The 13,978-nt window shown below is 46.0% G+C and overlaps 2 protein-coding genes across 2 annotated transcripts; both read right to left on the reverse strand.

Moving 5' to 3' along the window:
- Positions 1-1,265: 1,265 nt before the first annotated feature.
- Positions 1,266-2,788, reverse strand: LOC101755462. The gene has a single exon (XM_012844712.2). It carries the CDS (start codon positions 2,746-2,748, stop codon positions 1,378-1,380), a length of 1,371 nt encoding a protein of 456 aa, XP_012700166.1. The 5' UTR covers positions 2,749-2,788; the 3' UTR covers positions 1,266-1,377.
- Positions 2,789-13,227: 10,439 nt separating this feature from the next.
- LOC111257845 (serpin-Z1-like) lies at positions 13,228-13,830 on the reverse strand. The gene is made up of 2 exons (XM_022828040.1): positions 13,371-13,830; positions 13,228-13,262 (listed from the first exon to the last, which is right to left on the reverse strand). The coding sequence occupies exons 1-2, from the start codon at positions 13,828-13,830 to the stop codon at positions 13,228-13,230; spliced, it is 495 nt and encodes a 164-aa protein (XP_022683775.1).
- Positions 13,831-13,978: the final 148 nt, after the last annotated feature.

The following is a 13,978-nucleotide window of genomic DNA, read 5'->3' on the forward strand; positions in this document are numbered from 1 at the left end:
CATGAAGACTACTCTGCAGGGCGCGTAGGTTTCATGGACTCCCAGAAGACTAGTCAGGACAAAAGGAAACTACTCTACCGAGTTAGAGTAGGACTCTGTAACGTACTCAACTCGGACTCATACACAATCCGCCCTGTAACCCTGCTCCCCCGACTATATAAGGGTGGGTAGGGACCCCCCTCCAAAGTACAACAACAGACACAAGTTCAATACAACCAACACACAGGACGTAGGGTCTTACGCGATCTAGCCCGAACCTGTCTAAATCATGTTCCTTGCGTCACCATCGACTCTTTTGATTCTCGACGATACCCACCGCACAAAAGACCACATGGGGTACTCCCTAGGCAGGTTGCCGATCTAAAATACCAACACGACCTGCAGGTGTAATGGCTGAAGTGGTCAATGTGGCACTCGGAGCACTGCTCCCACCAGTGACATTTCCTCCTTTTCCTTGATTCCTTCTCATCTTGACTTGTGTCATTTTCCTTTGCAGGATCTTCCTTGTTAGCCTCCTCCAGATCCTTGGCTCCGGAATGAAGTCTGGGTTCAGTACAGGTACTTTCATCCTTGACTCCTTGCTCTCCATGGCTGGAGAAGACGATTGCACTTGCACCACAAGGTTGCTGGTCTGGTACAGGGATGGCGAACATGGCTGAAGCGTGGAGAGGACGCATAGTGGGATGGTGCAAAAGAAGAGACCATGGATGAGCTACATAATCTAATCAATCACTTTATTGGATCGAAATTACCTTTGCATTTTTCTATCTAGATTTGTGCATTCCCTTTCTGATCAATTAAGCAGTTCCCAATTTCAGAAAAACAAACTTATGAACCATTGCCAATTTGGTGCATAACTTCAAGTAGTCGTTGTCAATAAGTATCAGCGCAAAAAGAAAAAGAAGTAGATTATTTCATTTTTCCTACCGAAGGCAATAACCCAGCAGGTCTCAAAATAGTTTATCTTTAATAAAGAACAGCTAAAATAAATCACTAGCACTGTAGTAATCATATACTTCCTTCATACTCACAAAGGAAGTCGTTTTGGACAGCGACACGGTCTCCAAAGTATTACTTTGACTCTTTGTTTTTATAAAAATATTTATCAAAAAGTGATATATGTATATTTTTATGAAAGTATTTTTCAAGACAAATCTATTTATATAGCTTTCACATTTCCAAACTCAACAACTTAAAAGTTATTCGTGATTTATATTCCCAATGTTTGACCCAAGTCTTGTCCAAAATGACTTTCATTGCGAGTACGGAGGTATTTAGTAGTACACTTATAAAACACTTCCAAATTAAAACACCATTTGTTTGTTTTAATGAAGGGAGTAGCTAGCTAGCCAGCCGTACGTTTGTGAGGAGAATTAATTAGTTGAAGCGAGCTGCGATGGACGCAAGGAGTGCGGTGGGGTCCATCTCGTACCCATACAGGCTCCTCCAGGAGTTGCACTCGACGCCGTCGGCCAGCTTGTCGACCGACCCTGTCGCGAGGTTCACCGCGAAGGCGCCGCTGGTGCTGCAGCCTTCCCCGATCGTGAAGAAGAGCGTGCCGCTCTTCTCGCCGAGCCACCGCATCTTGAGCTCGAACTTCGACAACATCGGCACCGTAAGCTGGGTCAGGACGCTGGTGTCGCCCCGCTCCCACTCGGCACCCGCCGCCGCGCTCACGTCCAAGGTCTCGACGCCGAAGCTGAGGAGCTCGCCCCCCATCAAGCCGGCGCTGACGTAGCTCAGCCTCCCGTCCGGCGTCGTGCCGAGCAGCCTCCAGTCCGGTAAAGTGTCCCGTATCGTGTAGGGCACGACATGCACGTCCATGACCGCCGCGGCGGCGCCGCCGTCTAGCCGCACGGCCAGAGCTGCGGCGACCATGATGGGCCAGTACACCACCCCACGGAGCACGACGGCGGGGCCTAGTCGCTGAAGCACGTGGCCGCTAATCTGGGTGCCGGGCTTCCTGAATTCCGGGCCCCAGCCGCCGCCGCCGCCAGCGTCGTCGGAGGTGTAGCACCGAAGAGCCGTGAAGCTGCGGCGGTTGTAGACTAGGACAAGGCTGAAGAAGGACGATCCCTGTTGTGCGTCGTTGTCGAGGTCGTCAGCGGTGAGTACCGCGCACATGTAGTCGTGCCCGGGGAAGTCGTCGCCGGCGAGGGGCGGGACGAGGGCCACGTCCCCCGTCATCGGGTTGCACACGCTGAGGGCGACGCCATCGGCACGGGTCTTCCTCCGGAGCTCAAAGACGACGCGGCCGCCGCGGGACGCCACCGGGCGCGCGTAGTGGAAGAGGCCGCCGCCGTCACCGCCCTCAGGAAGGCCCGGGAACGGCGAGCCTAGGAGGACGGAGGCGGACGGCGTCGGGACGAAGCACGGGTCCGTCTGCGCCTGGGCAGCCAGCTGCCTCCGCCTGGTGCTGCTGAGGTCATGCTGCCCCCCGTGGAAGAAGCCGAGGGCGAGGTGGGGGAGGAACCGATCGGGTGGCGGCAGAGCGCGGAGGATGGCGGCCTCGCGCGCGGCCACGATGCGTCCCCAGCGCCTGCACACGGCGGCGCAGCGGGCGACGTCGCCGGCGTCCGAGAACACCAGGGAGAAGATTGCGTCGAAGAGCAGGTCGTCGGGCATGGTGGCCAGAGGATCAACGGCGCGCCTGCTGCTGCCTTTTCGGTTTCTTGGTGGGCGGCGACAACGGGACAGCCACCCTTTCGTGCTGTGCGGCGGCGCGGCGGCGCGGCGCGGTGGAGCCATCGATGGATCGGATCTCCCGGCGCCCCCGGATCGAGGTATACGAAGCTAGGAAAAAGGAACAGATGCAATGCACGAAAGGTGGGCGGCATCGCGAGTTTATAGGCCAGCATACGCGGTTGGTGCGTTCCGATCGGATTTGGACACCGTCTCGAAATCGGTCGAAAAAGAAACTTTCCATCTTCTTCTTCTATCTATACAGTATCTACCTACATCTACATCTATCCATACACTATAAAGAATATTCTGTTGTTAGAGTTATCATATCACTTCGATCTCTGAAAAAGTGAGTGGGCAGTTAACTGGGTCTTTTTTAGTTCCCAATTTGAAAGTGGCAAAATTGGCATTTTACCATAAATGCGCAACTGTAGCGTTTCGTTTGTATTTGTGAATTATTGTCCAAATATTGACTAATTAGGCTCAAAAGATTCGTCTCGTAAAGTACAACAAAACTGTGCAATTAGTTTTTGATTTCGTCTAAATTTAGTACTCCATGCATGTACCGCAAATTTGATGTGATGGGGAATCTTCTTTTTGCATAGTGTCAAAGTTGGGAGTTTGGATGTAACTAAACATGGCCCTGGTTTCTATCATTTCCCATGTATATCATGCATGCGTCGTCGTCAGCAGGACACTGTTTTCGGCTTCAGAACAGCAATTCTGATCCTATAAGGGAAAATAACCAATTTTTTTTTACCAGTGAATGAAAGTGCAATTCTCCACAAGTGAGAGTTTCAGACTGAATCCACAACGAAGATCGCCGCGGTGTCAGACGGACCGACGACGACACAGCTGGCCCGGACCTGAATGGGAAGCTTCGTTCGGCGGTGCAGCAATGACGTCTCGTCAGATAGATATATGTACGTGCCATGTATGTATACGATACGGTATTACCCTAGCCTGTCATAAGCATCGAATGTAAACCACCTGATGGGCCTGACGAAATGCCAGCCGCTAAACTGGAAGTGAATCATTTTTGCAATACTTCTGTACCTATTTTTGTGAATTTGATCTTTGGACAGTTCACTCGGTACACTGTATAGTACACTGTCCAATTGTCCAAAGTAGTGTTCAGCTTCATAAAAATATCCTTTTTTATGACAATCCGAATGGGACTGCACATTTATGCAAATAAATAAATTTATAAGTTAAAATATAAATTGAGAAATTTTAGAGTGCTTGATAAAAATAAGAGCCGTTCATAAGACGAAATCGATAAGAGAAACATTTTACTTTATATTTAACTAATTTATTAAATAAATATTATTGGTTAGCAATATGGCGACGTGGAAATCAACAACCTGGAGCTGACCCAGCGATGAGCTGCAAAGACATCCCAATGCAACGCAAGAGCAGGCGCATGAACTTATACATGGGAGACGTGAATGAACATGCATGCACGCATTGTGTTATCATCATCATCATCATCATCATGTCCCCGTGTAAACATGCAGCTCGGCTCAGTTCGGCCTGGCTCGTTAGGCTAACGAGCCGGCTTGGCTCAGCTCGTAAACAAAACTAGCAAAAAGGCCGGCTCAGCTCGACTTGTTAGCAACTCGAGCCAGCTTGTTAGGCTCGCGAGCAAGATGTAAATTTAATATTACCATCTCAGTATATATAAAAAATAAAAAAATAGTAATTATAAAATCATAAACTTCAAAATCCACCATGCATGGCTTGTGTCGGCTCCCTATATTAGGACTTTAGCCTTCTAGCTCGTTTGGCTCATGAGCAGCTCGTTAACTAAACGAGCAAAATTAGCCGCTCGGCTCATTAAAAAATTCACCGAGCCGAGCCACCGACAACTCGAGCCAACTCGCGAGTTCTTGGCTTGGCATCCAGCCCTACCCGTGTACGTCCATGAAGGCCCAAGCAACTGTTAGCTGGCTTCTTTTTTACTTCTCTTCAATACTTTCACCTTTGGGAATATATGATCAACTCATATGGTCATATATGATTGTGTTGTTGTAAAAGTTAAAACATGAACAAATAATATTATCAAGCACTTTTACAAGAAATTTCACCACTCTTCTCATGAAGAGGTGGTACAGATAATTAGTGTGGATTGTTAAAAGTGTGCATTTTAATAGTGACGTAGATGCTTTTGATTTGGCAATGTTAAAGCTCGGAGTGTGTTACGTAGATGCTTTTACGTGGTCAAACTTGTCTTTGCACCAGCACTATGGAATATTATTGTTGCAATGTTGCTACCAAAATTCATATTTTCCCGTGGCTGGTGTCCCATGCATATATAATAGGATTATATGACAATCTGGCTAAAGGAGGCATAATAAAGCCCTTAGATTGCTATTTTACTTAGAGCACACATATTTGTTCTTTGAGTGTGTAGTTGCTAAGCACATTTAGTCGTATGCTTCTCGTTTTACTGGTGGTCACGAAGAAGCTCAAGATTGACAACCTGAACACCTGAAGAGGTCTTGTCACTAATAAGCAAACGTTCGACTCCTAGAGGGATACCATTCGGGGCACATGCCCCACCTTAGATGCTCCTGCATAATTTTTTGGGTTGAATGCACCTCCCTATGAAGTCACGTGCATTTTCAGATAGTGTATTCGGAATTTCTGGTGGTATTTCGCTCCCAAATTTGTATAGGGCCTGTACCTACAAATTAATTAAGAAAAACTACTGCATCGTAGACAGCTATAAATGATGTAGATACAGAGAAACCAGATGTCGTGCATACCCTTTCTAAATCAGTGTACGGAACTTTGCCTGTCAGCATCTCCAAGACCATGCAACCCAGACTCCATATATTCGCTGGAAGGCCATATTGCTTTGCCTTAACAACCTGGTGCAATTAGGATGTTACCAAAATATTTGGTTGAGGCTTAACATACACATCATTTTCAGTTACAAACTTATGGCTAGTACTAGTTTGATTTCTTAAAGACTGATTGATAAATTAAAAAGCTGTTGATACCAACACAATCGTAATACAAAATATGATTAAAAATTCTAATCCTTTTGGAAAATAAATAGCTAAGCATAACATTATTGTTTTTACTTTAATAATAAGAACAATAGCACCACAACACAAACAACAAAATCTAACCTCCGGGACCATCCAATACACAGTTCCCTGGGCAGATATTTGTCTGACTCAAACTTGACACCTTCAAAGTTAAGATTAGAAAGGGTTAGCATAACGCGAGGGCAATATAAATTCACTGGGGTGGTGCCATTTATAGAAAAAGATTGATACCTCCTTTGCAACCCCAAAGTCAGCTAACTTGACGGTGTCATTTCTATCAACCAGTATGTTGGCACATTTTATAGCTCCGGTGCATATTTTTTTGGTGCATAACATTTATCCCTACAGCTTACTAACCATATATACAATAGCATGTTATATTCTTACTATTAAAAGTAAAAAGATATAATGTTATGCTTAGTTAAGGGTGGACCTACCTTAAAGCAGCGAGGGCCAATGCCCCTCCCCCTCCTACTGCGCAGCTGCAGTTCTTAATTTTTTTCACCATGTATATATGCTTGCCTACTTTTTATAGTCACGAATAGAATGCCCTCACTCACAATGGATCCGCCCTTATACTTAGTTGTTTATTTTCCAAAAGGATTACATATTTTAAAGAAACAACAACAGCTGAACATCGGAACAAGACGAAGTGTGCCCTACCAGAGCCTCTAGGCTACAGCCGAGCGAACCGGAGCAGCCTGCAGGTAGCGAGCGAGCCGAGCGCGTTGGTCATTTACGGCCTCATATCCGTGATCAGCAGCAGGATTAGTGTGCGTTTCTAATTCCTCTTCCCTGCTGCATTAACTGGTAGCAACTCTGCTGCTGGATTTTGTCAAAACAAAAAATAGAACACCGCTGCTGTATTTCCTATTAAACAAACATGCATGTCTATTGTGATGTCTTATCGTGTTTGCGTTAGAATTACAAGGTTACGAGAATATGCTGTTGTATTATTTACGTCTATATGCAAGTGCACGATTTTTTCCCCAACGGAATATGAACAATTTTGTATATACCTGCATGCAAGTGCACAATCAGTTACGAAAATATTTTTAAACATGAACTAAGGTACGCAAATAGATTGAGCCAGTTGGAGATTAGGAGAAAAAATTACCACAAAATATTTACTAGAATTGGAATGACTCGATATGATAATTTGAAGGTACCACAATTTTGCATTATGAAATTCCAAGGAACCAGGTACTATAATCGATGAGTTTACCACAGTCAGGCGGGGGAGTTACCACAATGGATTAGTTACCAAAATGATGAGATCAATTTACCAGTTACCGGGCTATTGTATTTGATCCCTTCACCGACTACAAGTACTCGCCCAAGTGCTCGGAGGCTGCATATACCGTACCCATTGGATGAAAGTTTTCTTTTTCTGAAGACTAAGATAAGTCAAAGCGAAATTACAAGTTTGACCCTCAACCTGATTCTTCGATTCAACCTAAGGCTCGGGGGCTTACTCCATATAAAAAAGTTTCAAGACAAAGACTACTCGAAGCAAACATCGGGAACTGCTAAGAGTACCTTCCAGTCACGCAACAGTTCCGGTACTCGAAGATTGGCCGCATCGAGCAGTATTCGAGGAGCATCAGGAGGAACTCGGGCAACATCTTCAAGTACTCGGAACTGTTCCACTCGACTACAAAGTACTCGTGGGCTTGTTGACTAGGCACCCCCAGGCCCACCAGAAGACTTGTACGGATCCACTCAAGGGAACGTACCCGAAATCTAGTCGGGCATGGAGACTACTCTGCAGGGCGCGTAGGTTTCATGGACTCCCAGAAGACTAGTCAGGACAAAAGGAAACTACTCTATCGAGTTAGAGTAGGACTCTGTAACGTACTCAACTCGGACTCATACACAATCCACCCTGTAACCCTGCTCCCCCGACTATATAAGGGCGGGTAGGGACCCCCCCTCCAAAGTACAACAACAGACACAAGTTCAATACAACCAACACACATGACGTAGGGTCTTACGCTGTCTAAATCATGTTCCTTGCGTCACCATCGACTCTTTTGATTCTTGACGATACCCACCGCACAAAAGACCACATGGGGTACTCCCTAGGCAGGTTGCCGATCTAAAATACCAACGCAACCTGCAGGTGTAATGGCCGAAGTGGTTAATGAGGCACTCGGAGCACTGCTCCCACCAGTGACATTTCCTCCTTTTCCTTGATTCCTTCTCATCTTGACCTGTGTCATTTTCCTTTGCAGGATCTTCCTTGTTAGCCTCCTCCAGATTCTTGGCTCCGGAATGAAGTCTGGGTTCAGTACAGGTACTTTCATCCTTGACTCCTTGCTCTCCATGGCTGGAGAAGACGATTGCACTTGCACCACAAGGTTGCTGGTCTGGTACAGGGATGGCGAACATGGCTGAAGCGTGGAGAGGACGCATAGTGGGATGGTGCAAAAGAAGAGACCATGGATGAGCTACATAATCTAATCAATCACTTTATTGGATCGAAATTACCTTTGCTAAGAGTACCTTCCAGTCACGCAACAGTTCGGTACTCGAAGATTGGCCGCATCGAGCAGTACTCGAGGAGCATCAGGAGGAACTCGGGCAACATCTTCAAGTACTCAGAACTGTTCCACTCGACTACAAAGTACTCGGGGGCTTGTTGGCTAGGCACCCTCGGGCCCACCAAAAGACTTGTATGGATCCACTCAAGGGAACGTACCCGAAACCTAGTCGGGCATGAAGACTACTCTGCAGGGCGCGTAGGTGTGGCGGATCCACTTCGGATTAGCTTGATTAGACAGGGTTAAGCCGCCTAACATGCGACACCCCTGCCTGCCTTATGAAATTCCAAGGAACCAGGTACTATAATCAATGAGTTTACCACAGTCAGGCGGGGGAGTTACCACAATGGATTAGTTACCAAAATGATGAGATCAATTTACCAGTTACTGGGCTATTGTATTTGTATATTCAATATAATAGTGAATTCGTACAATCTGACATTTGATCTATATGCTATTCAAAATTTAGATTTCTGACAAAATACGACAATGCCTTCAGTTCTCTGTACATACTTTATACAATGAATTACCATAATGGCAAAAAAAGAGTAGGCCATAGCACAAATTGAGTTTTAACATGTCACCTATATTGAGCTGTACACAGAACAAGCTGCATTAGTCCGTCAAAAACAAACAAATCAATTGTACAAGAAGACAGGAACCCTCACTACACACCCTACAAATCAAGCTGCATTTTCACAGGTAAGCCAATGATGCTCTTAATTAATGAGGATGTGGGAATCATAGCGCCATATCCTAGGCAGTTTCCTTGCTGTAACACTGAGAGAAACACTCCTGCCTAGGCAGTTCACACTCGTGTCATGCCAGTGGAAATCGCTTCCCTGTAGCGACTAGCGACTTAAAAATCGACCTTGTCTGCAACAAATTAGGGAGATTGGTGGTCAATCCAACACCGAGATGACCATGACAGACATCTGCAGAGATTATGGGAACAAGTAGGACTGACCCAAAGTGAGACTGATAAAATATTAGTTTTATCTACTGAACACAGAGATCAGAGTGTACTAGCAGACTAGTAGTAGAAGAAAAATAGCTTGCCGGCTCCAAAAAAAGCCAGGTCATGTAAGCAGTAAATCAGACTTCACAACTGTACCCTATATTATGATATATGTGTGTCTGAATTACTATATGATGACTAAGGATAAAATATACTAAGGAATAAGTCTGCAAATAGATGTTGTTAGATTATGGTAAAATATGATCACATAATTACCATACTAATCTGCAAAATGAATTGGGGAGAACGATTGTCCATTAAGCAGCAAAGCAGGAATCTGACGTGCACCATCTTTTTTTGCTTGGATCCACTAATTATGATCGGAGCTGCGGCTACTTGTGACCCATCACGCACATCTGCAGATGCCATATAGAAAAGACAATGACTGGAACGATGGTAAGGGAAAAAAATCAATCAATCAGCAACTTATCAGATGGATTCCGAACTTTGCCCGTTAGGAACTCGTATGCAGCGCACAGGATGGGCGACCGAATGAAGAAACGGAATCCGGTGAAGCGACCAAAGCGTCTTGGTCGGCGGGTTGCTAGCGTACACATTGGCGAGCAGGAGGTCTTATTGATGTGGAAGCAATGCTTCTTGTGCGCAGACCTGGTCGGGGGCTCTTCACGGATTGCCGCTGGGGTCTGACGCCATCGGCCGCCGGCCGCTCCACCGCTCCTACCGACGGGAGCCGCCGCCGCACATGATGCCATACCGGGGTCGGAGAGAAGATTTCTGCGGGCTGGTCGGCTGGGTAATTAACGGACGCAGCAAATTTGGGGATGACTGCTCATTGGCTGGCTCAATGCAAGAGCAGCTCGTAGGAATTGGAGCTGAGTCGAGCCTCGCGTGTGGATTGGAGCCGGGCAGGAGAGTGTGCGAGCCAAGCGTGCCCAAGGGAAATGGTTGCAATGTGGAACGGTGATAAAGAAATAGTTATATATATAGAGTGAGGTTAAAATGTAAAATAGTTATATATATATAGGGTGAGGTTAAAATGTACCTGGGTGCATTCTCTGTTCAGAATGCATAGACTTGCAACTGAAAGACTAGACAATTACAACTTAACCGAACTGATTGCAACTAAACTGAACTGGTTGCAACTCGAACCAAACCAGTTGCAACTCGGTTCGAACCGATTACAACTGGACGCGTACCAGTTGCAATTCGGATCGAATAGTTGCAACAACGACACTAAACCAATTGCAACCAAAGGGTGGGTGCATTATGTATACAAAATTCACCCATGCGCATTATAGCAAAACATTATATATATAAAGTGCCGTTGTTTCTTCCGATCATCGTGATTGTTTTGCAAAAAGATTCCTCACTTTTTCGTAATTAACCCGCGGTGAATAAATACATTGGAGTGTTTTTCCTTGATGCATCAGTCAATTTTGTTGGCCATTCAGAACGTGCCACGTAGCAGTGTTATGGGGGTCTAGGAAATGGTTGACGCTGATAGCAAAATCAGCTGGATAATTGATGTGCGGTCTAGAAGAAAAAATTTGACTGAAAAAAATAAGCTGCAACAATCGAAAAAGTCCAAGACAACGGCTGGTACAAGCCACGTAGCAATTGCCGTTATGCGTACTGCAAAAGCAAAACCCGCAAGGCACAGCAACTTGCAAGGAAAATGAAAAAAGAAAACCAAACAACAAAAACAACATATTCAATTTGCTAATTTGACTTATAGAGTCAAGCTACGTAGTATTTGCAGTTAACAAAAATTGAGTAAACAAACAAAATGAACAGTCAATATATTAATCAAGACCACTAGAAAATTTTAGAGGAAAACTAGAATAGTATCAATCAAAAAACAAAGACAACAATATGGAAAGAAAAGGAACACACCCCTTCGGTTTTGATGGTCTTCCCACTGCATTCCATAAACATGCAATTAAATATAAATAAAATTCGCACACAAAATTAAATAGCAAAACAAAAATAATTAAACATACATCGGACTTACATAACCTTACGAATTCTTCCACTAATTTACACAGTACACCCTGCGAACAAAAATAATAATAATCTATCTGTCGAGGAAGCACGGGTGTTACAATGAGATTTTACACGCTGGCGAGCCACCCCCAGTGAACAATAATACTGCAAGAGAGGAGAGATCAGAAAAGGGAAAAACGACACAGGAAAATACACACATGCCGGTCCAAATGGCAGCGCACAAATCAATAACAAATACAATAATATTTGAACTTCATAAATTCATCTAAAAAATTAGGTGCGCATACTTCTTTTATCGGATCCAGATCAAACTATGAAATTGAATAACCACTGTTTAGTATCCAATTCATCCTCTATGCGCGAATGGGCCATATCTGTTAATTTTCTGGAAATTTCGACGTAGGAAAAAAAAAAGAACTAAACAGGCATGGGCCGCTTGTTCTCGGTCAGGTAGAGAGCCCAGGAGCGGAAGGTTCCGGCAGGTCAGCAGGACTAGCGGGCCAGCTATCGTGTTGGGCCAGTGAGGCAAGCGGCTGCCGTGCACACGCAATAATTCAGTTGGGCCAGGCCCATGCGGGTGGCTCACAAGTCACAGGCCTGGTTCCGTAGCAGCGGCACACGCACGCGGCTCTAAGGCTAGCTGCCCACCAGCAAAATTAGCAAGCCAGACTACTTTGATGCATTGGTTAAGCAACTCGTGGGCTCTCCATCAAGTCCAAATGAACTCACATGCTTATCAATCAAGAATAAAAAAACCAGTCGCATACTTCGTGTCTTTATATCCGTATATGACATCATCCATACACTGATACGTATCTTCACGTATGTTAGTAATCTATGTAGTTGTCTAGGCGGTTATGTATTTAGATGGGAGCCAAACAAATATAGAGCTTGTTCGTTTCAGCTTATTTAACTGGCTTATCAGTCACCAAACAGTGTTTTCCTCTCACAACAAATCAGCCGTTTCAGCTTTTCAGCTGGCTTATAAGCTGAAGCGAACGGGCCCATAACATGCAAAATAAAGTTGGTATCTATTCGTTTTAGAAACAAAATTAGAAAAATATAATTAATTCATGGAGCCAGAAAAATAATATCGTAAACCATTGAAAGAATTTTTCCACACAATAAAAAGGATATGAATTAGTGTTTTCTAAATACCACTTGAAATTGATTTTGGGTTTGAGAATTTGAGCAAGAGCTCAGATTTGGAATTCTGATATGTAGACAAAGATATGGAGGATAAAATAATAATTGGGTATTTGAAATCTAAACTGTATATGAATAATAGGGCTAAAGTCCATGTATTTGCTAATTTTAGGATTTTATAGGCTAAGAGCGAAGCAATGATTTGCACTACTATTTTGATTATTATTATTTCTTAAAATTTTCTGCGTATAATTTAGTGCTGTTTGTGAAATAAGTGATGTGGGACAGAAATCAAGATATAATGCGAGTTCGGTACATATTTATTGGGTTAGGGTGTGTAATGAATTCGTTGCAACGGGCAAAATTGCTAGTATATATATATAACGGTGGAAGGGTTTTGTCTGAAATCGATAGCTAGGGCACAACCAATCCAATAATGCTAGCTGCCCTTCGTACATATGCATACTGTACGTTTCCAATCCATTTCTCCAGAGATTGGAGGGAAGCAATATGCGAACGATGCCAACGCCAGGATCACAGACTCAGTCCGCGTGCAGAGTCTCTCCCAATGCACGTGGCGTCGTCGTGCCTGCGTGTCCGTGGAGGTGGGGGCCTCGGTCGTCCATCGCCGTCGCTTGGTCCCTCCCCACACTCTCCGTCGCCTCTTCTACCTGCATCGGTGATCGGAGCTCAAGTCTGCGGCCAAGCCTCTGCCTCTGCCCGTCGCCAATGGGTTGCATCCCTCGATCATTTGTGCTCCATCTCGCTGCAACTAGTTGTCAGCGTGTAATCGATCCAATTTCAAGTCAAGTTCTGTTCACGCGTTCTTTGAGCCGGCCGGGGTGGACGCTCCTGTTCCACACCACATTCCGGAACGCCTACTACGGCTGCAGTAACGATACTGAACTCGCGGTGCCCGCGGCGGCGACGGTCCCGCTCTCGTCGACCTTGACGACGCACTGGTGGACCACCGACGACACGGCCACCGCCCGTTAATCTCCGCCGCCGCCTCCCTGGGATTGTCCATGAAGCTCACCGACCGCGCCTCGGCCCTGTAGACGGCGGCGGCTGTGTCGGCGAAGGCGGGGCTGAGGCGCAGCGAGGCGTCGGCCCAGACGGCCGTGTCGCGGCGGACCTCGGCCTCCCGGCCGTCGCCGCCGCCATTGCGGCCGGAGAGGACGGCGGACGCGAGCGCGGCGTGCGCCTCTGCACCAGCGGGCCCGAGGAAGGCGTTGATCTGGTCGCGCGTGGCGCCCGAGGCGCCGGCGGCGAGGAGGGAGAGCAGCGCGTGGAAGGAGATCGGCGAGAAGGCGAGGTTGGCGGTGGGCGTTCCCTTGTCGAGGCTTCCGAGGTGGCTGAGGAGGAGCAGGCAGAGCGCCGCCTGGTCCCTCACGGCGTCGACGATGGCCTGGCCCGCCATTGGCTCGGCTTTGATCTGCCGGGACTCGGAGGGGAAAGGAGATGAGTGGGAGTGGGAGAGTAGCAGAGGATTAGGATTTTTGGGTGGGTTAAATACTAAAACTACCCCCTAACTTATGAATCCTTAATTCATATAAGTAAATGATTTT

The sequence above is a fragment of the Setaria italica genome, chromosome I (genome assembly GCF_000263155.2).
Source record: "Setaria italica strain Yugu1 chromosome I, Setaria_italica_v2.0, whole genome shotgun sequence".
Lineage (NCBI taxonomy): Eukaryota > Viridiplantae > Streptophyta > Magnoliopsida > Poales > Poaceae > Setaria > Setaria italica.